The sequence below is a fragment of the Gastrolobium bilobum genome, unplaced genomic scaffold, assembly GCF_033153095.1.
Source record: "Gastrolobium bilobum isolate Gb01-03AN ecotype WA unplaced genomic scaffold, APGP_CSIRO_Gbil_v1 utg17977, whole genome shotgun sequence".
Lineage (NCBI taxonomy): Eukaryota > Viridiplantae > Streptophyta > Magnoliopsida > Fabales > Fabaceae > Gastrolobium > Gastrolobium bilobum.
In genome coordinates, this window is record NW_026898207.1 from 230,812 (window position 1) to 257,314 (window position 26,503).

The 26,503-nt window shown below is 32.6% G+C and overlaps 1 protein-coding gene across 1 annotated transcript; it reads left to right on the top strand.

Annotated features, from left to right (window-relative positions):
* Positions 1 to 21,613: 21,613 nt before the first annotated feature.
* Positions 21,614 to 24,726, top strand: LOC133313858 (profilin-1). Its single transcript, XM_061515269.1, has 3 exons — positions 21,614 to 21,857; positions 22,378 to 22,515; positions 24,319 to 24,726. Exons 1-3 carry the CDS (start codon positions 21,735 to 21,737, stop codon positions 24,451 to 24,453), a joined length of 396 nt encoding a protein of 131 aa, XP_061371253.1. The 5' UTR covers positions 21,614 to 21,734; the 3' UTR covers positions 24,454 to 24,726.
* Positions 24,727 to 26,503: the final 1,777 nt, after the last annotated feature.

Here is a 26,503-nt window from a genome sequence, read left to right on the forward strand (position 1 = left end):
TTAGTATGTTATTTTAGACTTAATTGTCTTTCCAACAAGCTATCACACGCTCCAAAAAGTTCTCGTTTGCTCCGGATATCACCGTTTGAAGTTGGACAAGTAAATCTGCCAGTCAACCTCAAATCGGGCTCCAAACAGCCCTCACTCTTTGCAATATTACGGACAAACCACTTCACCAATCACTCTCATATTTTTATACAGAAACGTAGACATCTCAAGCTTCAATTTGACATATCATGAACCTAATTTTACCAAGAAACGAAGTGGGAATAATTTTCCCAAAAACAGACAGTGACAGCCTTATGTGCAGGGGATTTTGGGCAGTCTGTGTTCCACAGTTTCTGCAGGGCATCGTGCTACTCCTATGGTTCTCAATTTTGGTAAAAGGTAGATGACATCTGAAGCTTTACAATGATTTATTTCACGTCTCTATTGAACATTTGTGGAGGGAGATATGCTCTCCCAAAGTTCACTCAAAATCTGCCATTTTATAGAAATTTCGCTAGAGTCTCCTTTATTTTTCCAGCATATCCCACTTTTCAAAGTGTGTTATCTAACCTCAAATGGTACCTAATAACACTCAAGGACCAGCAATGCCTTGGTGCTCTTACAACCCTTCACAATTTATATCAAATTGCTTACTTTACAACTCATCAATTTAATTATCAAATCTTAAATCATTTCAATAAATACATAAAACTTCTTGTATGAATTGGGATTATATCCTTTCTCTAAAGAGAATAAATGGTTGGCGGGAAACATTTCAAAGTTAATAAATCCAAAAACATGCAAGGAATTATGCATAACAAGTTGGAGTGGTGCAACTTGTAATTAACTACAAGATGCGGTTGAGATGGTTACTTGAGCTAACATATGGATGGACTTTGTCTGCAGTTAGGTTGTGTCAGTAGATGTCATTAGTCCAAACATATACATGCAAGGAGATCTTTTGCAAGTTGCGAGTGAGGGGTCATGCTCGACGTGTCAATGTACCTCTTTTGTTGTGCTATTCTAATCTGTTTGGTTTGTGGAATTTTTTTTTTTTGGTAAGCCGTGGGAGAAAGACCAACAACTCGAACTAAATAACATAAATATGGCGAGTTCTATAAACATAAGCTAAATTAACATTGATGGGACGAGAAATCGTTCCCATCTAAGCCCATTTTGATGGCAAAATACTATCTGTTCCCTCATCTGATGAGCAACTTTAACACTAAAAGCACATGTTTAATATTGTTATGACAAAAACACAGTGGGGAACGGATGATGACTATAACACCTCACATTTCTAAAATTTAATATTTAAAATATTAAATGAGAATTAAAGAGGGGGATTAGTGAAAATCCTAAGTATAAGGCCAAAACACAAAGAAAGGGCAAAACGGTAATTAGCCAACACGCAACCCTAGGAAGATAAAAATTGAGCAGAAGGTCTCCGATGATAAAAATAACCCTGAAAATGGATTCAGAACGAAAAATTGAGTGGACAGGCAAGTTTCAAAAAAATTAGTGAATAGTGTTTTTCGCGGGTAAAAATATCGCAGTACGATTGCACCGTAGAACGTGCCGATTGAGTTTTGAGCTCTAGGTTTCAAATATGAGTTATAAATGGTTTGTTGAGTTAGGAAATATGATTTTGATAAAATTTGATGGAATTAAGTCATTTTGGGGAAAAAATTGATGAATAGTGATTTTCCAGTGTAAAATACTGCGGTATAATTGTACCGATAAGCGTGAAAATTTTATCAGTATTTTTGGGAAACAAAAATATGACATGAACAAGAAAAATACGTAGGTCATGAATTTATGGTTGAAATTAGTGATTTATTTAAAGTTAAATCGCGTGTGGAACCCACCTATGGCTTAAGTGAATTAAAAGTCACATTTTCATGACATTTTCTCTCTCCTCCCTCTCTTCCTCCCCGTGACCAGCAGCCCTCCTCCCCCATTTTTCATGAAAATTTTCTTTGATCCATAACTTAGCCGTTTCTCCACCGAATCCAACGATTTTTGTCTTGAATCTTGATAGAAATCACCTTCTAAACCCATTGGTACCCTTCTTGAGCCTTGAAATCGCGTGTGGGAGGAGATCCTGCCCATTTTCAGCCGCGACTTGGAGGGGAATTTTGGTGATCATGATTTTGGACATGTGAATTTTGGTGTTGAGACTTGTTGGATGAATTGTGGCATGATGGTATGATGATATAATAGGTTGTGTGAAGGTTGGAATGATTAGAATTGAATGGAAATTCCTTGGAATGCCATAGGGTAAAATTCGAACCTTTGAGGAAAAAATGAGGAATTGATGTTGAAAAATGAATTGGATGATGATTTGTGTAGTTATATAGTGCTTAGATGGGTTGTGTTGTGGTTGGAAAGTGTTTGAATCAATGGGAAAAGTGAATTGTGTTTAGAGACCTAAATGAGCCCAAAGTGAAATATTTCGCAAAACGATGCGTAAATATCGTAAAACGGAAAAACGATGATTGAACTAGCCTCTAAGCAACCTAAGGGAGTGTTATAAAATGAGAAAGAAAATTTAGAAAAATAAATCCCCAATTAACACCTATATGGCCGAACCTCCAAGGGAAAAAGGGGGGATTTTGCGGTTTTCGCGTTCTGAAGTAATCCAACGCGAAAATGACGAACCGGCACTTGAATTGGCCTATTGACAACCTAATGAGACGTAACAAAATGAGAAAGAAAATTTAGAAAAATAAATCTCAAATTTACACTTCATTGGCCGAACCATCAAGGGAGGATGGGGAGGATTTTTGTGATTTTGCGTTTTGATAATATTTGATGCGTACTGATGGATGTACGTAATTGTATAGGTTGCCGTAGGTTGACTTGAATCCCGAAACTTGAATCTGGGAGTTACCCTTGGTCTTGGACCAAGTGGATTGAGGTATGTATTTAGTTCAATGCATGTATAATTGTAAATTAGCATGTATTGTTTGATTTATAAGAGATTGGGAATGTCCTCTGTGTAGGCATTCCGCTGTGTACCAAGTTGAGGGATAAGCTGCTGCGGAGCTAGTGAGGAAATTACTTAAGGTAACCTCTTAGTACTGGGGCTTGTTCCCCTTTTCTGTTCCACTTTGCCAGTTGATGGCAACGGTAGGAAGTGTGTATGAACAGTATAGAACACATGACCATGCATGCATTATTGCTATGGGTACTGCGGTACCGAGTCTCTGGCCAGTAGACAGTTTTATTAGCCTTTGGGGATTTTCGGACTTCTGCTGGATAGGTCTCCAGGAGGGAGTTCCAGTTGACTGTGTGTCATGGTGTGTGATCCGGGTAGGAGCACACTAGGAATGTCTTTGGCGTTTTGGTTGGTTTGGGCATCATGGTTGTGGTTTCTGTGAACACACCTTGGATGATACCCATAGGCTTATATATGCCCAGGGCGTACGTGGAATTGGGGTTACCATCCCGTATCGTCGTAGTTTGTTTCTTTATATTCCCCATTTATCTAAATCTCTTGTTATATCCCGTTTTCAAAGTGGTTGTTTTATTCTATTGATATGCATCGAAGTGAACCATTGGGTGGAGTTTTCTCCAGAACCTCTTGGTTACTGAGATATATTCGTATATCTCACCCCGTCTCGGGGCATTTATTTCAGGAGGTAGCAGTGGAGCAGGAGAAGCGGGCAAGTGGCCCGTAGAGTGAGCATTGGAGTGCTTCATGTTTTGTTTTGTTGGCCGTGTGGCCTAGCTTGACTTTGGGCATGAACATCTCATATGTATGTTGTATGAGCTTCATTAGCATATTTGTTCATGTCATTTTGCCTAAGTCTAGTAGTTAAATATTTGGTTATGTTGTCATTTGAATTTAAGTTGTAATATTGGAAGAATGTAAGTTGAAGTTTAAGTTTCAATTTGTAAAGTGTAAAGCAATATTGTAATCATATTTGATGCATGAGTATTTATGATGGAAGGGCCTTAGGCCTATTTTAGGGTATGATTACATGTATGATGAAAATATGCATGAAAAAGGTGTTAGTGATTGCAACTACCTAAGAATGATTAATATGAATTATATGCCTAATGACTATAAACTGGATTGGGTTGTAAGTGCCCCAAGGCAATGTTGGTCCTTGTGTGTGCCACCCATTGGATTATTACTGTATTATCATGTGATTATTAGGTACATCTGAGGTTTAAATGATTTTTACAAATTTGGGATTATTGAAAAAACAAAGGAAACTCTGGCGAATTTTCTGTAGAATTGGCAGATTTTAGACAAACTTCGGGAGAGCATATCTCCCTCCATAGAGGTCCAATAGGAACGTGCCATACGTCATTTTGAAGGTTGAGATGTTCTCTACCTTGTGTCAAAATTTGAGGAAATTATGGGTTGATATTCGGCCTGAAAAAAATGGAGAAACACGGACTGCTCATGTGCCACTGCACCTGAGGCAGATTCTGGACCGGATTGGGAAATTAATTCCCGCTTCGTTTCTCAGTAAAATTAAGCGTATGATATATCAAAATGAAGTTTGAGATGTCTAGTTTGTAGGATAAAAATTTGAGAGCAAATGGTTGAATTTATTGAGTGCAGTAATTCGAGTAATGTGAGTGGTTTGGAGCTGTTTTTGGGGTTGTTTGGCTAATTGCTTATCCAACTTCAAACGGCGATAACTGGAGCTAATGAGCTCCGAATTGAGCATATGATAGCTTGTTGAAAAGGGAATTAAGTAAGACAAAGATGTAATCCGAGAAGAAGGTTTGGTTGCGAGCGGTGTGTCGCAGAAAAATTAAGAGTGAAACATGTCCGAATAGGTAAAAACGTAAAGTTTGGAATTTGGCTAAGTGAGTTTATGGGAACTCCTTAGTAACTTATAATAAGTAATGTGAGTTATAAAAATAGTTTAAATAAGTCTTCCGCAAGAGTTTACAGTTACGGTCATAGCTTTTAATTATTACGCCTTTTATGTTTTAAATGCTCGCGTAATAATCGAAAAAAGTTTATTCGCATTTTTATAAATGAACTGTTGTGATTGTAACTGCGCTTAATATCATAATTAATGTTAACAATACCGGTGTACAACGGGCTGTTACAATGACGTAATCCTTTGGAAAATATATAAAAAAGGAAACGGATTGGGAACATTAAATACACCTGCTTCACTCACTCAATCTCTCTGACCACTTTTCAGGAAACGTTGAAAAGAAGTTTCCATAAAGCATAAGCGGTGTAGCAATTAAGTAAGAGAAAACGTGCACAGCAGAGAATAAAGGGTTCCTATTGGCTAAAGAGGAAAGCAAGGCATGGGGATGATCAAAAGGAAAGACAAATCTCAACAATAAATGTCTCATCCAGCCACTTGCACCCTTCGAAGCACTGTTCACACCGCCTCTATCACGCAGTCAAGAAAGCAACTCAAAGAGAATTACACACTTTGTCATTCACTCTTCTGCTATAAATAGGACGTCCCAGCACGAAGCAAAGAATCGAATTCCTTAAGAAGAGATCACTTAGTTTATTTCGTAGTTTTTCCTTTTGTATAGTTTTAGTTGTAGTTAAGTGACAACACTTTTTCTCTATTTTGTATCACCCACTTGAGACTCCTCACGTGCAACAACCATCTTCTCCACTTTTCATTTTATTGTAACTTAAGTTTTTCCATTTAAATATAAGTGTTATTTCTCTCCTTTCCACTCGTTATCTCTGAACTGAATCTTGGGTCTATGGGACTTCAGTTTAGAATAATTATGTTTAAAGTAGTAGCCATGGGCTAAACTATCTGTGGAACGAAAAAACTGCAAAGTTCTTAAAGAATTATTTTCAAAACTTTTGTACTGAGCTTTTGTATTTCTCTGGTTAAGTAAGTTATATTCATTGTGTATCAATGGAAATTGAACACATACTGAGAAAGGAACTTCCATAAGGAAGAGATTTCAGACAGCTTAACGAAAGGGGGAAGGCAGTGTAATGGAAACAACATTGTTGGTTGACTTAGGAATAAGGGACCACCTCGTTCATTTGAAGGTCATGTGCTAAGTAACTGTTGGAGTCAAGGGAGCCATATGAATATGGAAACTTGTGAGCCATTTAGTCCATAAGCTGAGGAATCAGATGTTGGCAGTGAAGAGACTGGAACAAATAGAAAAGTGTTAAGTCTTGAGTAGAGAAAATAACTATTTAAGAATGGAGCAGTGGATCTGTTCCTTCTGTTAAAACTGTTTTAATCCATCCACCATGTTGTCTCTTAATTACTGTTATTACTATTTGTATTTTTTTCTTTATTTAATCTTGTATCTAAAACTCTCTCATGAATATTGCTTTTCCTTCTCTCAACAAGAAGGTCATCATACATAACGAAGCGATGAACTGTTTGCTGTCATATTGAACCTACTGTTCTTGAGGAACGTTGTCAAGACAACAGGGAACGTTTGAGCAAATAGGTCAATAACTAACTTTTCTTTTCATTTTTATTCTTTCTGAAACAGTTTAAGGCATTACTTAGAGTTCTATCCTCGTGGGAACGATAATCTGGGCACTAATAGTCCCTTTATTACTTGATGCGTGCACTTGCGCACTTGGGTTAAAAGTAAGAGGACACAAAAGTGATTTTTCTTACTGAACTAGAACGTTCTCCATCATAATATATTTTTCACCCAACAACTTTTGACCCAACAAACATTAAACAAAACACCAATTCTAAGGGGGAATTAAAAATACATATATCCTCATTGTCATCATTTTTTGGGGAAGTTAGCAAGCCAATCTCCACAAAAATTGCTTTTTCTGTATGTGTGCATAAGCTAAACACTCCATTCCTTGTTAATTCATTCCCGTATTCGAGACACCAGGTGAGACTCACACATCACTATTATTAGTGAGCAAAGCAATTGCTCTCTTAGAATCACTTTCAACTATTACATTTCTCCAACCTTTCTCCTAAGCCAACTCCAACCCCTTGAGGATACCCCATAACTCTGTATTAAGGGCATTGTAGATCCTAATTCTATAGGAGAAACCTTTAAGCCAATGGCCAGATGCATTCTAAGAACACCCTTACGAGCTGCCATACCTTGGATACCCTTTGTTGTCCCATCAATATTTACCTTTACCCAGCTTTCATGTGGTGGGTTCCAACAAACAAGAATATCCGAGTGAAACTTACACAGTTTAAACCTGTTGGTTATGTAAAAAGTCTCATTTATCTCTCGAACTTTACCTTTGTTGCTACTGTGATTTCCTTGTAATGTTGATCTCCCATTGAGCCACCATGGATCTTCTCCTTCCTCCACTTCCAAGCTATCAAGCAAAAATAGTGCACCAAGGAATGTTACATGTAAACTTGTTTAGTCGAGACATATTATTCTTCATCCAATCCAACAAGTTTTCGGTAAAGAAAATATTTTGCATATTAATTGGCACCAAGGTTGTCCACAACCTTCTAATATTTTTATAATCTCTCAAAAAGTGTATACAACTCTCATTATACTCCAAGCAAAGCCTGATTACTTGTAGACCCTCCCATTTCCAGATTTTCTTCTAGCGAGATGAATTACCTTGTTGCATTTTTGCACTTCCACTTAACAGCTCATAGATACCTTTGAGTGATACCTCTGATGCATCCTTCAGGCCCCAGTGTATATAATCTGATCAATCATACAGATCAAGGGGTAAAATGTTGCGAATATGCAGCAGAATTTCCATTGGAAACCACCTTGAAAGGTAATTCACATCCCAAAGCCCCTGGTTGTCTAAATAATCCGTCAATTATTTTATCAGTTTCCTCCCATGCAATCGGATGATTGGTTTTGTCCATCAGCCTGCTCGTATATTGGATCCACTTATCTTTTCAGAAATTGATGTTGTTCCATCCCTAATTTCCCATATGAGTTGGTCTTCAAGTTTTTTCCACACAAAGAATATGTATTTCCAAAGCCTTGAGTCCCCATCTCTGCTTTTAAACATATCAGAGCCCAATCTTTGCCTGCCATATTTTGCATGAAAACTTTGAACCTAAAGCTCCTCCGGTTGAGATAAAACAGCCCAAGCTAGTTTCCCCACAAAAGCTTCATTCATCAAGGAGAGTTTCTTCAAATCCAGACTTCCAGCTTCTTTTGGTTTTGCCCAACAAGGTGCATTTTCTTTTTATCCTTTATTTCCCCCCATATAAACCGTTTTTGTAGTTTTTCTAGCTCATGACACACTTAAAGGGAAATTTTGTCACATAATATCTGAATAAAAAGAATAATTGCCGGAGGCGAAATTAGGGGGCTAAGATGGGCCACCACCCCCTTAAAATATGTTGGATATATATATATATATATATATATATATATATATATATATATATATATATATATATATATATATATATATATATATATATACACATATATATATATGGGCTTATCATTTCTGAAGTTGCCGGAGATAAAGTTATCTCCGGCTACAAAATCATAACCGTACAAAGATGGATCATGGTGATAAAGGAAGAGAGAGAAAAAAGGAATCATAACCATTCAAAGATGAATCAATTAATATAAGCAAATAAATAAACAAAACGACGTAGTTTTTGGGTGGCCGGAGTTAAACTTATCTCAAGTTGCCGAAGAAATGTTTTTCCCTATATATATATATACACACATATATATATGGGTTTTATAAGAGTTATGTTGTAGGAAAAGTGATTGTGTTATGTTATAGAAATTCGTTTTGCGTGCAGAAGTTTTTTTTTTGCTGCGGGCCCCATAAAATATTGTGTGTGTAGGAAATTTTTTGTGGTCGTGTTAAATGATAGATGATAAACCCTATATATATATGGGTACTATTAATCTTATGTTGCTGGATAGAAGTTATCTCGAGTTGATACATGTTTTTTCAGGATACAAAAACAACGTATCCTGAAAAGCATGTGCCTGTTGCATATAACTTTTCTTTCCTGCAGCTGAAGAGACATATGTATATATATATATATATGGGTTTTGTTTTTCTTATGTCACGTAAAATAAATCTTCTCTTCTACTCTCACAACAAATGGTGGGATCCACTTTATTTTTTTTAAAGAAAAAGAAAAAAATGGAACACGAAAATTAAAGTGAGAGCAGGAGGTAAAATTTCTCTTATGTCACATAAGAGAAATAAAACACCATATATATAGGGTTTTATAAGAGTTATGTTGTAGGAAAAGTGATTGTGTCATGTTACTGAGATTAGTTTTCCGTGCCTTAGTTTTTTTTTTTTGCTTCAAAAAATACGGGCCCCACAAAATGTTGTGTGTAGGAAACTTTACCATGTCATGTTAAAGGACAAACGAAAATCTTGTATATATATATTTATATAGAGGTAGGATCATTTGACACCAGTGTCAAATTTTAAATTTGACAACTCATCTGAGAGTCATTAGATCAAAAAAGATCAACGACTGTGATTTATAAGCATGTGACATCGTTGATCTTTTTTTATCTAACGATTCTTAGATAAGGTGTCAAATTTTAAATTTAGGGTTTAGCACCGGTGTCAAAAAATCCTACCTCATATATATATATATGTGTGGGGTTTGATTTTTTCATGTTGCATGATAATTGAATTCTCATGTTGTGACTCAACTAGTGGTGGACCCCACATTTATTAAAAAAAGAAAAAGAAAAGAAAAGTTTTGTACGCAAATCGAAGGGTCATTGCATGAGAATTGAATTCTCATGCAACATGAGAAAATATTTTTCCAATATATATATATAATGGAATTTTGGATTTGCAAAAAAGCTGAGATGGACATTGCTTTTACTATGCTAAAAGGAACTACGCATTTGAAATGCGAAGAAAGGAAGGATATACATCAAAATATGATATTCAATCGTTTCACTGGGCTGTAGGTGCAAACGATGTGAGCGACACCAACTTCCAAATCATTTGATCTCATTAGCATATCAGAAGCGAACATCCACCATCCATGACAATGCTACCTTGACCAACCCATTAATTCATCCAAGAGAAAGTAAGCTCATTTCTTTCATTTTCAATATTCTGACCTGCCACCATGGCTATAGTATTTTTAGAAATTTTAGGAGACGTTTGGTTTGGTAGAGGATAAAAGAATATTATGTCCCGAAATTATAATTCTCGGGAATATGGTGGCAAAATTATTTTTTCGAAAATGTTACAAAAAAGCTGTTTGGTAGGTTAAAATATTACCAAAAAAATTTTCAAAACAAAAGTGTAAAATTTTCTAAGCACATGGGATTTCAAGTATACCACCCTTTTTGTGGTATTCTTAGATGATATTTTGAAAGAAAATTATACACAAAACAAAATTTCGGAAAAATGACATTCTCAAAAAAAAAAATTCATAAACCTTATATAAAATATGAGTAAATAAAATTATCATTATCACTTTAACAGGAATCTTAAAAAACCTAAGACCCTCTGGGATGTTTTGGGTTAAGGAAGGACCTTTGGATAACTTGAAATGGAAAATAGCTTTGGGCTTCAATAGGCTTGATTTAAAAGGAAAAAGTTGGGTTTTGTAAAGTTGAGTTAAAGAAAGGTTTTTTTTTTTTTTTTGTAAGCTTTGGGTTTCTAAATTCTAGTTGTATTTTAATTAGATAAATGGGCAACTAACTAATGCACGTTTTAGGTTGGCTTAAATTTAGATTAGGGAGTGTTGCAATAAAAGAATACATTCTCAGTAAAAAAATGAAGGTAAAAAAAATGTACAATAAAAAAATAAGATGAATCATCATGAGTTTCTCGACTTTCTTTCTGCCATTAGGTTAGGTGTACTGATGTTAAAGTGTTAAGTTAATAACAATAAAAGAAAGTAAAAGCATAAAGAAAAGAAAGTTAAATAAAAATAATAGGATAACATAATACCTAAAAGAAATACTAGATTTCAAATTTTAATTTATTATTTGTATTTAGGAAAGTACTGTTCAATGTCCTTTTGCATTAAAAGATAAAAGATATTGTTATTTTTATTTAATTTTTTAATGTATTTATTTTTGTAAATTATTGACTCTCGGTTTAAATTATTCATGTTATTTGTAGGTGATTATTATGCGAAAAAGTGCTACCATCGATGCTTATTTTAAGAGAAAAAATAATAAGTCTTTGCCTTTGTCTAGTCATAATGTTGAATGATCAAATACTAATACTCCTTCTTGAAAGTCTCCTAGAATTGAAAATATAGAGATAGTTTAAGAAGTTGATCTTACTTCATTGGAAAGAGATCATGCATTACGCCATCCGATATAGACAATGTTGTCAAAATCGAGTTTCTACGTAGAAACGTGAAGGGATAGTAGAAACGTAAATCGTAGAAACAACACGCAATGTAAAGTTTCTACTACTTAAGGTCAAGATACAAAATTATATATATATATATATAATTATATATATATAATCACATAAATCTCTACTCAAAATTTAATGAATAACGTCATATTTAAAAGATATAAGTCACATGATTATATAAGACATAAGTCTAAAAACACAAAAAGAGATAATTAAGTTTAAAAAAAATGAAAATAGGGTTTTTAAAAAAAATATTGAGTTTAAGTAAAAACGCAAAAACTTACGTTTCTACCATTTTTACGCTTCTACGCAGCGTTCGTACCCGTTTTTACTAAGAATTGTTTTACTCTCATTTTGACACGTTTTTACATTATGTTTAGGATTTAGTGTTTAAAGTTTCTACTACTTAAGGTCAAGATACAAAATTATATATATATATAATCACTACTCAAAATTTATAAGTAACTTCATATTTAAAAGATATAAGTCAAATGATTATATAAGACATAAGTCTAAAAATACATAAAGAGAAAATTGAGTTTAACAAAAATGAAAATAGGGTTTTTTTTTAAAAAAAATATTGAGTTTAAGTAAAAACGCAAAAAATTACGTTTATACCATTTTTACTGAGGGTCGTTTTTACTTGCGTTTTGACACGTTTTTACATTATGTTTCTACCGTTTCTACATTTTATGTTTTTAGACTAGTTTTTGACAACAATGAATATGGAAATAACCTATAAATCAATAAGATGAAATTCGTCGTGCTTATCTTAAGCTTGGTCCATTTTAGTGTAAGATTCAAAATTATCCTTTTTCTGGGCCAGAGAAGAATTGACGTCATTTTTGCTCTTTTTGGTTTGATTTGTTTCCATCTTGGTTAGAGTAAAGTTCAAAATTCTCCAAGTAAAGATACTGCATTTTGTTTGCCTTGTTATTTATTTAATAAACCAGGTGGCAGTGGTCATTTTGGACTTACTATTTGTTGTTGAAGGATTTAGAAATTGTAAAAAGGTTAATGATGGAGAAAATTGTGTTTTTGTACGCCTTGTTGGAAAAAATGTTATCTCAATGCATAAAAATGTTGTGAGTTCATGAATTTATCTTATGAACCAATCTCAACATATTGAGATATTGGTTGAAAAACATACTTATCAAGAGATTGCAACTAATCGTTTAAGACTACAAGTTTCTGTGGATGTGACCAGATGGCTTGCTCTTCAATGATGTGCTTTTAGAGGTCATGATGAAAACTTAGATTCACTTAATCGGGGTAATTTTCTTGAGATAATAAAGTTTTTAGCTTCTTATAATCAAGAAGTTGCAGCAGTAGTTTTAGAAAAAGCTCCTTAAAATGCATCATATAGTTCTCCTTGAATTCAAAAGGAAATTCTTCATGTTTTCTCTCAAAAGGTAAAGAACACAATATAGGAAGAAATTTTCAATGCCAAATTTTGTCTTATTGTTGATGAAGCTAGTGATGTATCTAGAAAAGAGCATATGGCTATTGTTTTGAGATTCGTAGATAAAGATGGTTTTATACGTGAAAGTGTTAGGAATGTGGCTTCCATACTCAAGAGGGGGGTGAATTGAGTATTACAATATTTTCGCAAAAGCCCTCTTCTAGTGTATAAATAATCATTTCAAGCAAACTTTGATATATGGAAAGCTAATCAATACATTCAGACAATTCATAATATATAATATATCACAATTATAGAACTTATACTAGCACATACAAGATATCTAAGAAGCGATTAAAGTGCTAAAAATAAATAGTTTAGAGTTTAGAGAATTACAAACACAATATATCCTGGTTCGGTCACCACCACTTGTGACCTACGTTCAGACTGAAGTCGTTCGATCAACTCTTTCACTAATGGTCAAGCTTCATGAGTGCTTGACAAACCTTTACAATCTTCCAAGACTTCGGGTTCTTGGATACCTTATAATCTCCAAGTTTACGGATACTTGGGAACCTTATAAATCACTCCAAATTTACTTAGGTATTTAGCCACCTCTCAAACAATGGGTCTCACAACTTTTTCAACTCAAGAATACAAGGAGGGAAATATTTAGAAATGATTATACACTCTCAAAGTGAGGATATACAACTTGAAGCACTATGGGTATATGAATTTTCAAGATATGAGCTCAAATATGTTTGATCTTTGAGAGATATGAAAGAATATGCAAATGATAGTGTAGAAGCTCTCAAAGCATGCTTAATATATGTAGGAATGATGCCCAATACGTTTTAGAGTCATTGGGAATACATATATAGTGTTTCCATTGAAAACTAGCCGTTATATGCATTCTGTCACAATGGTAATCGATTACCAAATGGTGGGTAATCGATTGCCAACCTGACTACAAGAACATTATTTCGTATTTTGGGTATAACTTGAGTTACACTTGTCGGATTGATGTGATCTTGGTGTTGTTGGAAAGATAAAAGAAAGATATACAACTTTTATGTAGAACACAAGATCTAATTCCATCATCTTGAATGCGAAAAATTGTACGGAAGGAAGCAGAAAAATTATTCAACAAATTCTAAGTTCAAATGTGTTCTATCTTGCTTCCAACCACTTTTTATGAAAGATCTTGACTTGATAAATATGTTTTGAAGTTATAAAACATGTCAAGGATCTTTTCCATTGGTTTTTCAAATTTCTTTCAAGTATATAAAAGTTATGATTATGCAATTCGAAAAACACGTTTACTTTGAGAAAAACTTTGAGCTCATGCAATGCAATCTATCATATACCCTCACATATATTCTAAGTCCTAAAGATGTATTCTAAGTATGGTTTTAGACTTAGCTATATGTCTTGTGTCTTGGATCTTTACTTGAGCTTGATGCTTTGACTTGTTGGATATGACAATGCTTGACACTTTGTTGATTCTAATCATTTTCCATCATGGTCATGATATTGTGTTTCTCATAGATGTTGTCCATGGTTTGTTGTCTTTGATCTTGGTGTTGGTCTTCTAATTATTCCTTGTTGCTCTTGGTTCAATGATCTTGCCACTTTGATATGACATTACTCTTTTTGTATGGCTACATCATACGTCTTTAATCCACATATGGTTGATATTTTTTGCTCTTGATCAATGCTCTTCTCTTTTTGTTGTTGTCACTTTGTTATCATAAAAAATATACCATGTATCTACAGAAAGATTTTTCGATCTTGTACATGTGGAAGATACAAGTGTTAAGACTTTGAAACAATAAATATTCAACACTCTTCGTCACCATAATCTTAATGTTCAAAACATTCGAGGACAAGGCTATGATGGAGCTAGAAATATGCGAGGTGAATGGAATGGATTGCCGGCTTTAATTAGCGTTGAGTTTCCATATGCTTATTATGTCGATTGCTTAGCTCATCGCCTTCAACTTGCCTTGGTTACTGCATCTCATGAGGTAAAACATGTTCATCAGTTTTTTGAAAAATTGAACTTCATAATTAATATTGTTACTTCTTCTTGTATGCGTAATGATGAGTTAAGGGTTGCCCAAACAAAAGAAATTGCAAGAATGATTGATATTGATAAACTCAAATCAGGAGTTGGTTTTAATCAGATTGGTACTTTGTTTCGAGCTGGAGCTACTCGTTGGAGTTCTCATTACAATTCGATATGCAGTTTGTTTAAAATGTTTAAAGCCACATGTAAAGTTCTTGACAATATTTCTAATGAAGGAAAAACAACATCACGTCTTGGAGATGTAGATAATGCATACTTATCATTGACATATTTTAATTTTGTCATCATATTGCACCTTATGAAGGAAATTATGGGTATTACTGAAGTCCTTTGTCAAGCTTTGCAACGAGAGTCTCAAGATATTTCAAATGCTTCACATCTGATTTCAACTACAAAAGAGTTACTTCAAAAATTAAGGGAGACAGATTAGGATGCTTTCTTGGTTCAGATTCAATAATTTTGCATAAAACATGGCATTGACATTGAGCATGCAAGATAAGCACGCAAACTTGTGAGCAATAAAATTCCATTGAGCATGTTAATAAAGAACACTTGTTGTGTAGCACCAAAACAATAATATCAAAGCAACTATCAAAGCTCCCCCTTAATCCATGAATGGTTTCAAAGACAAAAGTATGGACATTCTAGGGTCAACAAACCTCATTTTTATCTTTTTAGTGCATTCTCCCTCTTTCCTCTTTGATTTTACCTTTTCTCCACATGTTAGTTAGAAGTGTATTATATTTTCTTAATTGACACTTATTCTCCCCCTTAGGCAACATCAAAAGGAATTAAATAGCCAAGACATATAACAGAGCATTTAAATGATTCAAGTAAGTGCAAATATGCTTTGGAAGTTGATTTAAATCATCAAGTGCTCAATATATCATAAATTAACACAAATGATTCATTCAAGTCAAAACATACAAATATAAACATATGGTCCAAGTACAAAGCATTTATATCATAAAGATCTAGGATAGGCAAATAATAATGCAATATGAAGCATCAAATCCTAGTTGAACATTGTATATAATATGGCAAGAGATATGACAAATAATTTTCTCCCATTTTTGCTAGCATAAAATAATATGTGCGTGTTGTAGGCATATGACTAGCATGACTTTGATAATAGCAAGCATAAGATTCGTAGACATGTATTAAGCAAGTGGCTTTAATAGCATAAATCATTCGACATATCTCCCTGTTTGTGGAACTCTTTTTAAAACAGTGTTAATTGGAATAAAGATATTCTTACATCAAAACTTCTACACTACTTTTATAACTTTTTTTTTATCTAAAAACGTAAAAAATCTAAAATGGGATAAAGTTTGAATTTTCAAAGTGATAATTTTGTGTTATTTTAAATAAAACACAATATTTTATTATAATATTTAATCAATTAAAAATAAACAAAAAGTAAATTTTAATAAATAAAAACAATTAATTACATTACAAAAAAATACTAAAATTTTACTTAATAAGATATAAAATTATATTTTTGAAGATAAATATTCTTCCATAAAAAATATGTTGAAATATACCTTTTTGTTGTTCTAATATAAAGAAAGTGAAATAAAAATAGGGTTCACTTTTTCTACAATGAATGTAGATAACTTATCTACATTGAGCCCAAAACTACGTCGTCTTGAGGAATAAATCAATGTATTTTTGTAATTATAATTTATTTCAAGGTTATAATAGTCTTTTTCATTATAATTTTTTAATTTTTCAACCCAAAACGACGTCATTTTGGGAGCGAATGTAGATAACTTATCTACATTCGCTTTAGAAATATTAAATCCATTAAAAATATTGCATAAATATCTTCATCCGTGTTTATAGAACGTTCAAACATTTATGAACAAAAAAATATCTAATTTAAAAAAGATAGCATTAAATAACAAATATTACAATAATGTTCCACACACTTTAACACATTATTTTATGGGCTTTATACATCTCCTGAAATAGGAAAAGAACATCGTTTCCGGTTGAGACAGGCAAAGTAAGCCCATCGATTTTTTATTTTATTTTTTTATAAAAAGAGTAGGCCTTTTTTGAAGTGAAAGTAGCATGAGACATAACTTCTCGTGTAACATAGAAGTTATATCCCCTTAATTTATACTTCTATAATTGGTACAATTTTTTTTTTGGTAAGCTATAATTTGTACAATTTAATTATAACTAAATCCATTTTATTTTTCATACATTTATACTCCGACTTTTAAGGACAATTTATTTAAAATTTGAAAAATATATTTTTATGATAAAAAAATATTATATTTATAGCCTTTTTTTTCTTATAATCTCTTAGAATCATTTTTATTTTTATTGGATCAAAATCAAATCAATAATTATAAAATAATATTATATGAGGGTATCGATTTGATTTTGATCTAATAACTATAAAAGTAGTTATAAGAGGTTGTAATAGAAAAGATGTTGTAAGGGAGGTGTATTGGGTTAGGATTTTAAATGAATTTTTTGAGATAAAAAATCTTATAGATTTTAGAAGACTATTCAGAATTAGAGGGACTTTAAAAAAAATTAAAATACTTTTTTTACAATCAAGATTTCATAAGATTGTATTTTAAAGGATTTTAATAGAATTTATAAAATTTGAAAAGACAATATGGATTTATAAGATTTTAAAAAATCATATGAATTTTTAACAAATATTCAAAATTACAAGAGTCAATAAAAAAATAACAAAGAGTTTACCCGAAAAAAAAAACAAAGAATGCAATGATATTAATAAAAAAAAGTAAAACCTAAATAATTTTTTCAATCGGTAAAACATAATATAATTTTTAACAAACATTCAAAATTACTAAGCAACAGCTCTCCACATATCTAAAGTTATACTAGTCTTCCACGCATTAGCATTTTCTCGTTCTCTTGGGTTTGACCAGTGGGTTAAAAATTATCTTCTTCATTTGATATCAGAACTATGCATATATGATTATAAGACACAATTTTTTGGAATTTCGTTTGGAATTTTTTTCAATTGATCTTGGAAACCTTGGGGTTTTTGTTCTACGTGATGAGAGTTTTCTAACCATATATCATATGCATGTTTCCATTGAGTATTCTAAGAAAATTTCAAATATGAATTTCTGTGTTTTATTACATGAAAGTTTAGAAAATTTCTCAAATTATTTTTAATCGATACATTGAAACCTTAAATTGCTTTGGGATTTTTGAAAAATAAGTTTTTAGTTATCTATTGACACAAAAAATGTTTCTTATAACGAAGAAATTTAGTTCATGAATGTATTGTTACGAAATATAGGGTCATATTATGAAAGTTTCAATATTTCTTTAAATTGATATTGTCTCATTGTTGTAAAAAAAAAATTGGTTTGAGGTTTTTAGTTCCTCTGTTGTTTTCCTACTATTTTAGGGACTAATATGGTTTAATGATGAAGTAATGAAGGACTAAAAAGGTCCTCGATAAAAAATGTTGAGGACTAATAAGGGATATTAACTACTGATGAAGCTTGTTCAGTTATGCTAAACATGAACCCAAATGTGACACAACAAACAAATTTATGGCATCCTGTATTGACAGAAACAAGAAAGTGGTCCTACTGCAAGTACTAATCCAAGGATGGTTTGTTTCCCAATTCAAAAATTCAACATCCAAAAGAGAGCAATGACAGGAAACAGATAGTTACAAACACAATTCCCATTCATTTCATCACCAGATAATTACAATTTCAAAAAAACCAACTGACATAATATACCATTAAGACCAACACAATAGTCTTCCAAAAAAACAAAGTTTCCTACTTAATATGGCCATAACCAGAGGCATACAAAAAAAAAAGCCATCTGACACATTTGAACAGGGCCAAAACCAAAGTAATTCCAAATAACTGGCCTAATTACAATTCCAATGAATTCCTATATCAGAGCCATACAAAAAAAGGCCTAATGTCAGTGATTATTCCAATCATTTATGTGGGGCTGGCCTAGGTGGGGGGTGACTTGCAATTCGCAAGTGGATCCAGGGTTGCTCCTCAACAGCTCAGCAAGATATTCTCTTAGTCTTCCATATTGTTCCTTCTCACAATCTTCAATGGTTCCCTTTGCTTTTTTCAAAGCCTTACTTACTTTCTTCATATTCAAATGAACATTGCATTCCTTCTTCATGTGCTCAAATGCCTCTGACCTGGACATCTTGGGCTATGTTAGTATCCTCTTCTCCAATTTCTTGGCCACCCAATCTCGAGTAGCCCTTTTATTCAAATGTAGCATCATCCATCCATGTAAAAAAGTTACAGTGTGGCTTCTTTTTCTAAACCAAATTAAACTAAACAGTTAATAATGTTGAAATTAGAAAAAAGAACACATGAAAAAATAAACCTCACCTTGAAATTAGGGCACCCAAAAAATGATCTATTGGGGTTTATAATGGTCTTGGAGGTGTAAACAGCATTGTGCCTCCCACATTTACAATGGAGCAGCTCTCCTTCTTTCACTTCTGGACCCAAATGAACTACTTGAGCTCCCCCTTCCAGAAGAATTATTCATCGCATAAAAACTAAGAAGAACCCTAAAGTTATCAGTATAAACCCACAATCACTATACCATAAAATCAATTTTCCCCAAATTCATAGGTTCAATCTTCGATTTAATCCCCTGCTTTCTGGTTTAGGAAGAACCCTAAATGTTGAGACGACGACGTTCCTTGGATGAAAGTGAACTTATTCTGACCAACGTGGATGTGCTCTCTCCAAACGACGTAGTTTCTAATCCAACGTGGCGTTCAGCATGTCACTTAACGTGACACATCAGCGCCGTCAGTGACACCGTGAGTTTTGGACTAACAGAAGGACTAATGTGGGTCCTGTTTCTCTTTGTTGGGGACTATCCAACGAATTTATTTTTGTGAGGGACTAATTTGGACACCGAATTTTTTGTCAGAGACCAATTTGGACATTTACTCATACAATTATTATGCTTTTATATGTGGGTCACGTAAGATTCTAGAACATTTGATTAACCGTTCAATATACATTTTTTTTCGGTGATTAACCGTTCAAATTCTGATCTCTTACCATTTTCGTTTTCATTTTAACGCGTATGCCGGGCAAAAAAATTTAATTAATGCTTTTTAATAAAATAATTATGCATTTATTACAGTTTTGAGAATAATTACAGATCTATTGCACAATGTGACGCCTCATTTGGGCGTCTCTCATGAGGTGTTGACACGTGTCATTTTTTTCCAAAAAAATAAATAATTTAATCATAAAACTTCTGAAGGCCATAACTTTTGACTCGGGTATCCAATTCAGGTAATTCTTTTTTTGATTCCACATAACTTTTTGAGATCTACGCAATGACATCTCATTTGATATATTTTATTTCTCACAAACATAATTTAATTTAAATCAGGTCTTTCAAATTGATACAGATTTAATTATTTCATTTATTAATACAGATTTTCAAATTAATTTTTGAGTTTAAATCACAAATCAAATCTTTATTTTGTTTTCCTTATTAATAATAATTGTAAATTTTAATTTAAATCACAAACCAAATTTTTTTATAATACAAAATAAAAAATTTATTTTTTAAATTAAATCACACATCAAATCTTGATTTATTTTTTATATTAAATCACAAACGCATAACTCATAGGCTTCTGAGTTTAAAAATGTGACACGTGTCAAAATCTGACACGTCACCAATCACGTCTAAATTGGATTTCAATCAAGTGACAATCACACATAATTTAGGTAATTTTATTTTTGAAAAACATTCTTAAGCCATCATTAATTTCAAACCATGAATAATAATGCATGAGCTTATAGCATTAATCATAAATTTCAAAAATAATATTTTTCCTCCTTAGAGATTTAGAATATTTATTTAATTATTTCCTTATTTCTACAGATTTTTCAAATTGATTTTTTAGTTTAAATCACAAATCAAATCTTTATTTTGTTTTCCTCATTAATAATAATTTTTATTTTTATTTTTAATTTAAATCACAAACCAAATTTTTGTTATAATAAAAAAAATTATTATAAAAAAAAATTAAATCACAAATCAAAATTCTATTTATTTATTTATATTAAATCACAAACTCAGAACTCAGAGGCTTCTGGGTTTAACCGCTCTTATAATACCATTCTTGCAAATTAAAATTATGTTTGTGAGAAATAAAATATGTCAAATGAGATGTCATTGCGTAGATCTTGAAAATTTATGTGGAATCAAAAAAAGAATTACCTGATTTGGATACCTGAGTCAAAAGTTATGGCCTTCAGAAGTTTTATAATTAAATTATTATTATTTTTTAAAATATGACACGTGTCAACACCTGATGAGTGACGCCCAAATTTAGGCTTGATTGCTTATTGAGTGACGCCCAATTTAAGCGTCATTAGTGACGCCCAAAATGAGCGTCTTATTATGCAATAAATATGTAATTATTTCCAAAATTGTAATAAATATGTAATTATTTTATTAAAAAACATTAATTAAATTTTTTTGCCGCGTATGCCGTACCTGAAATCCAGATTGATTAAACCATTCAGTGATTACTGTTGGGAATTTATATCTTTAAATAAGTACATGGAAAATTATCAATTACGATATTAATTACTAATTAGAATAAATAACAGAATGTCGGTATTGAAAAGGAAAAAAATAAATAAAGATAAAGGTGAAACCTAAAAGGTGACGTGAACGTCTGCAAAGAAGAAAACGACAACTTTTTGTTTGAAATGAGTAGCGAATATTTAGGGGAAAACAGCGAAAATATGGGGTAAAGAAAGGGTATTATGGTAAATTAACATCGAGACACCATCATTGGATGGATTTATAGCTCCGTGATTTCAACGCTACTTCTGCTTAACAGAGAGCACAAGATTTTCTCAGCAAACAAACACTCCTCCAAATTTTCCCAGAAAATTCAACTCCCGAGAAAAAAAATATACCTCACCGTCGACGACTCAAAGGAGAACATGTCGTGGCAAACCTACGTCGATGAGCACCTTATGTGCGAAATCGAAGGTAATCAGCTAAGTTCTGCAGCTATCCTCGGCCAAGACGGCAGCGTTTGGGCACAGAGCTCTTCTTTCCCTCAGGTTTCACTCGCTTCTCAATTCTCTTCGTGCTGATTTTGGAAACTCTACTTCCTTTCGCGTTATCGTTTCGGATCGGTTTGGTTTATTAGCGTTTTTCTTTTTTCTTTTTTTCAGATTTATCGAGTTCCGCTTTCTTTCTTTTTTTCCTTTGGATTCATCAGATTTGATTATGCATGGATGATTTCCTATGATCTCGGTTTTCATTTGATTTAGTTGTACTTATTTTCGTGCTCTTTAGGTTAGGTAATTGGAGATAATTGTTTATCTTCCGATTCAAGGTCCAACGCTTGAAGAATTTATGTGCATTTGAGTAGTAAATTAAGGTTTTAGAGAGTCATAAATTTAGTTATGGTGATTGGAGAAGCATTGGTGAAATTCAGAAGACATGATTAACTGAAGGTGTTTTGGATCATTATCATGATATGCATCAAATGCTTTTGTATAATTTAGTGCCGACAGATCTGATTTCATTTTGATTGATTCGTTTTTTTATTCATTGCATACATGTTTGTTTGTTTAGTTCAAGCCTGAGGAAATAACTGCTATCATGAATGACTTTGCGGAGCCTGGTACACTTGCTCCAACTGGATTGTTTCTCGGTGGCACAAAATATATGGTGATCCAAGGTGAACCTGGAGCTGTCATTCGAGGGAAGAAGGTAATTACTGTTTCTAATCATAGCTTGAATTTTGATTGCGTAAGTTCAAATATAATGTGATGATGATCTAGCAATTTAATTATTTCTGACAATTTTATTTTTTGCTATATAGAACATTAGAACCTGTGACCACCGGGTCACAAGGCAGAAACCCTGCTCGCTGTTGCACCATGGCTCACCCACTTTGTTTAGTATTAGAATCATGTAACAAATTGTTAAGTGAATCGCAGCCATCTCATTAAAATTTGACATTTTTTTTTTTTTAAAGTGAGAGTAACATGAGGTAATGTGAATGCAGGTGACCAACTAAAGCTAGGACTAAATTTTTAAAAAACTATGGCATGCTGCAATTATTTAAATATGCACTCATATATTACATGGGTTATATTTATCCCATGTTACATAAAAGAAGCCAATTTCCTACACACACAAAAGAGAGATGAGTCCCACCTCTATTTTTTCTCTCTCCTCTTATCTGTGGGTCCCACTTATAATTTTGTTTCTACTACATGAGAGAGATTTGTTCCTACAGCATAAGAAAACTATTTTCCATATTACATATCTAGGAAGCCAAAAAACAGGGAGTGTCGTGTCCGACACGGTGTCCTACATGTGGTCAACATTCCCGACACTTTGACCATTTCCACACGTGAATTTGACCGTGTCCAACATGCTCAAATGGTATTTTCGTAAAAATATTATATTTTTTAAAAAATTATTTTTTTAAAAATTAAAATATATTAATAAAGCTTCCACCTGATCATATCAATTTTTCCCCCTTTTTCCCTTTAAGTAGATAATAGATCATCTCGGCACCATCGTTGTCATTCCTGTATTCCTGTTACGCTTGTTACGCTCTTGCCGTGTCTCCTTCTCTCTAATCTGATATGATCTCTCTATCTGATATGATCTCTCTCTCATCCCAGTTCCTGTTTTTTTATTAAAGCTTCCACCTTCATAATGTTTGATTGTGTTCTTGATGTTCTTTTATTTTACAGTGTATTCAGTAAGTAATTTTAGATTTGATTCCTTTTCTTTTAGTTTATGTTTTTGCCTTTTGTGAAGAATGTTGCTACAATTCTTGGTATTGGGTGTCAGTGAATTTTTTGCTGTTGTTGCCATTGGTTACATCAGATTTTTGTTTTTTCTCTCTTTATGTAACACCTTGGATTCTGACTTTGAAGCAATTTTTCTTATGTGGTTTTGGTTTGGAAAGGAAAGTTGAAAGATAACATCATGATGGGTATCATTAATTTAGTTTCATTTTTTTGTTAAATTATTGAAGAAATATACACTATATAAATTAAAAATATTATTTAATATTAAAACGTGTTCAACGTGTTGAAATCCATATTTTTTTAGGGTTGACTTTTCGGAGTGTCGTATCGTGTCGTGTCGCGTGTTGTGTCGGTGCTACATAGTTACATATGATGGTATAAGAAAAACATAGATCTTTTCTAAACCTTCACTTATATTTGCTATCCATCTCATGGATTACTTGTGCCTTGTCGACGTGTCTACTGATTGTTTGTCAACCAAATTATATTATATAAATGCACATTGATGTACAGTACATAGACACTTTGAGCACTTCTTTCAACATTTAATGCTGTGTAATGATTGTTTGGCATCAAGTATTAACTGAAATTTGAAGCTTAATAACTGTTTTTCTAGTTCTGGATTCTATTGTGAAACATGAATATATATTGGTTCGTTTTTTTCTCAATAGCTTGTGCAGATATTGGCTTCATGCTGCTTTTTACCATTATAGTTAAAATCTCAGCTTTTTCCCCCATTATCCAGGGTCCTGGTGGTGTAACTGTTAAGAAGACCAATCAGGCCCTGATCATTGGCATTTATGATGAACCAATGACTCCGGGTCAGTGCAACATGATAGTTGAAAGGCTTGGTGATTATCTCATCGATACGGGTCTTTAATCCTCTTGGTATTTCTTGTTATCGTGCTTATGTTCATTGGCTTCTATACAAGGTTTTGCATCGACTTGCCATGAGAATGCTTGATTGCAATGTAATAATATTATTGGTATCAAAAGTCATGGGATCTGCGTGTAGGAAAGAAGTGTTTGGTGCTTGAGAAGTGATGACTATAATCTGTGGTGCTTTTTTAGCTGGTACTTGTATACATTATAGTGGTTTTAATGCTATGGCATAATGATTGACATAAATTTATTTAAACTTTGCTTGTTCTCATTTATCTTGGAGAAAGCTTTCATGATAAATCTCTCATTTCTTTTTCTTCTTTTCGTTCTTTCTAAACATTTTTTTGTCTTATGGTTTACTGTGAGGTATAAGAGTAGCCTCTCATTTTTTCTGCTTAGCAGACGTTGCCTTGTCTGTCAGGTCATCAACAATGTTTGACAGTATATACGTCGTAGAAATCCCTGTTATGATAACCTATCCAAGTGAACTTAATACAAACTTGGTAGTCGCAATATATAGAGAATAATGTTATCTATGTGGAGCCCGATTCAACTTTTAAAAATAAGCTTGAACTAAAAAATTTAGAAAAAAATGAAATAAACTAATACTGTGTTCGTCTCTTTTATGACTTGAGCATTGCAAGACTAGTATTTGGATTCATGGTGATTTTTCTCAAAACTTGCTGTTGGTATATCCTATTGTGCGTGATTAGATTTTAATTAGGAAAGTAAGGGCCTGTTTGAAATTTATTTTGAAAAACAGTTATTTGATTTTAGAAAAAATTTAAAAACTCGTCCGATAAGATATGTTTTTTAAAAAGAATTTAAAAATTATAACTTTTTTTTTAGTAAATTTAGAGAATATATTTGAGTTATTTTTTTTTTAATTTTTAACTTTTAAAATAAAAAAATATTTATTTCATTAATTATTTTACAAAATAGTATTAAGAACAAAACACAATGAAACACACCTTAAAGAACAATTGTTCTACGTTTCAGAATTGATTTTGTAGCGACATAGGGTGGTATTAGCGATATAAACTAATCATCAAGTAGATGAAAGATATCTGGGTCAGATAATGATTCTGTGGCTCATAACATCATTCCCTCCCTAGCAATTGAGACATAATATTCAAATGATGTGTAATATCCAACAAATTTTATCATCTCATTACTGGAGTTTAATACTTGTAGCCAACCAAAAAAGAGGTAGCTTACTAATTTTCTTATGAAAAAAGTGTCTATCATTTCAAAAGATATAAAGTTGTGTTATTTTAAGTGAGAGAAAGAGATAAATCATGAAAGGAAAAGTGAGGAAAAAAAGATTTAAAGATGTGAATTCCACCTCTTTGTGAAAGTAAAAGAATATAAGATGTGTCATTTAAAATGACACATCTTTTTCCCTTTTTTTATATGTCAAATTCCACATTATCTCAACTCTTCATCTTAACTAGAAAAGGCATTCGTTTTTTTCAGTAAACCAAGCAAAAGATATTTATAAGATAGCTACTTCCATTAATTCAGCTTCGCGATGAATATAAGAATGAGAAATAAATGCTATTATACTGCATACCGTACGAGGACTAACAGTTCCAGTTTTAATTTCTTATATTGGTTTTACACGTGTCATGTTATTGATTTACACAGAGTACGACCAGTCGTACTCTGTGTAATTCTGAAAAGTTATTTTCGTACTTTGTGTAAAACACCTAAAATAACACAAGCTTGTGTCATTCAAAAGGATACTTCTTTTTTCCCTAAGTAATATTATAAATTATAAATCCAAGGTTATTTCCCCTGTACCCAACTACAAAACTGGATCTGAACTTCCACATTGAAAACACTCGAAATACAAAACCAGGAGCAATATTTCTCCACCTTCTACAGTACAACTTTTTCATATAACAGCAAAGAATTTTGCATTTTTCTGATGCATTGGAAGAAACCTTTTCAAATCATTACTTTCCTTCATGCCAAAAGCAGCATGCATATCAACATGGTAAAATCATCAATCAAAGCTTGTCTTTTTCATAATAGCAAAGAAATTT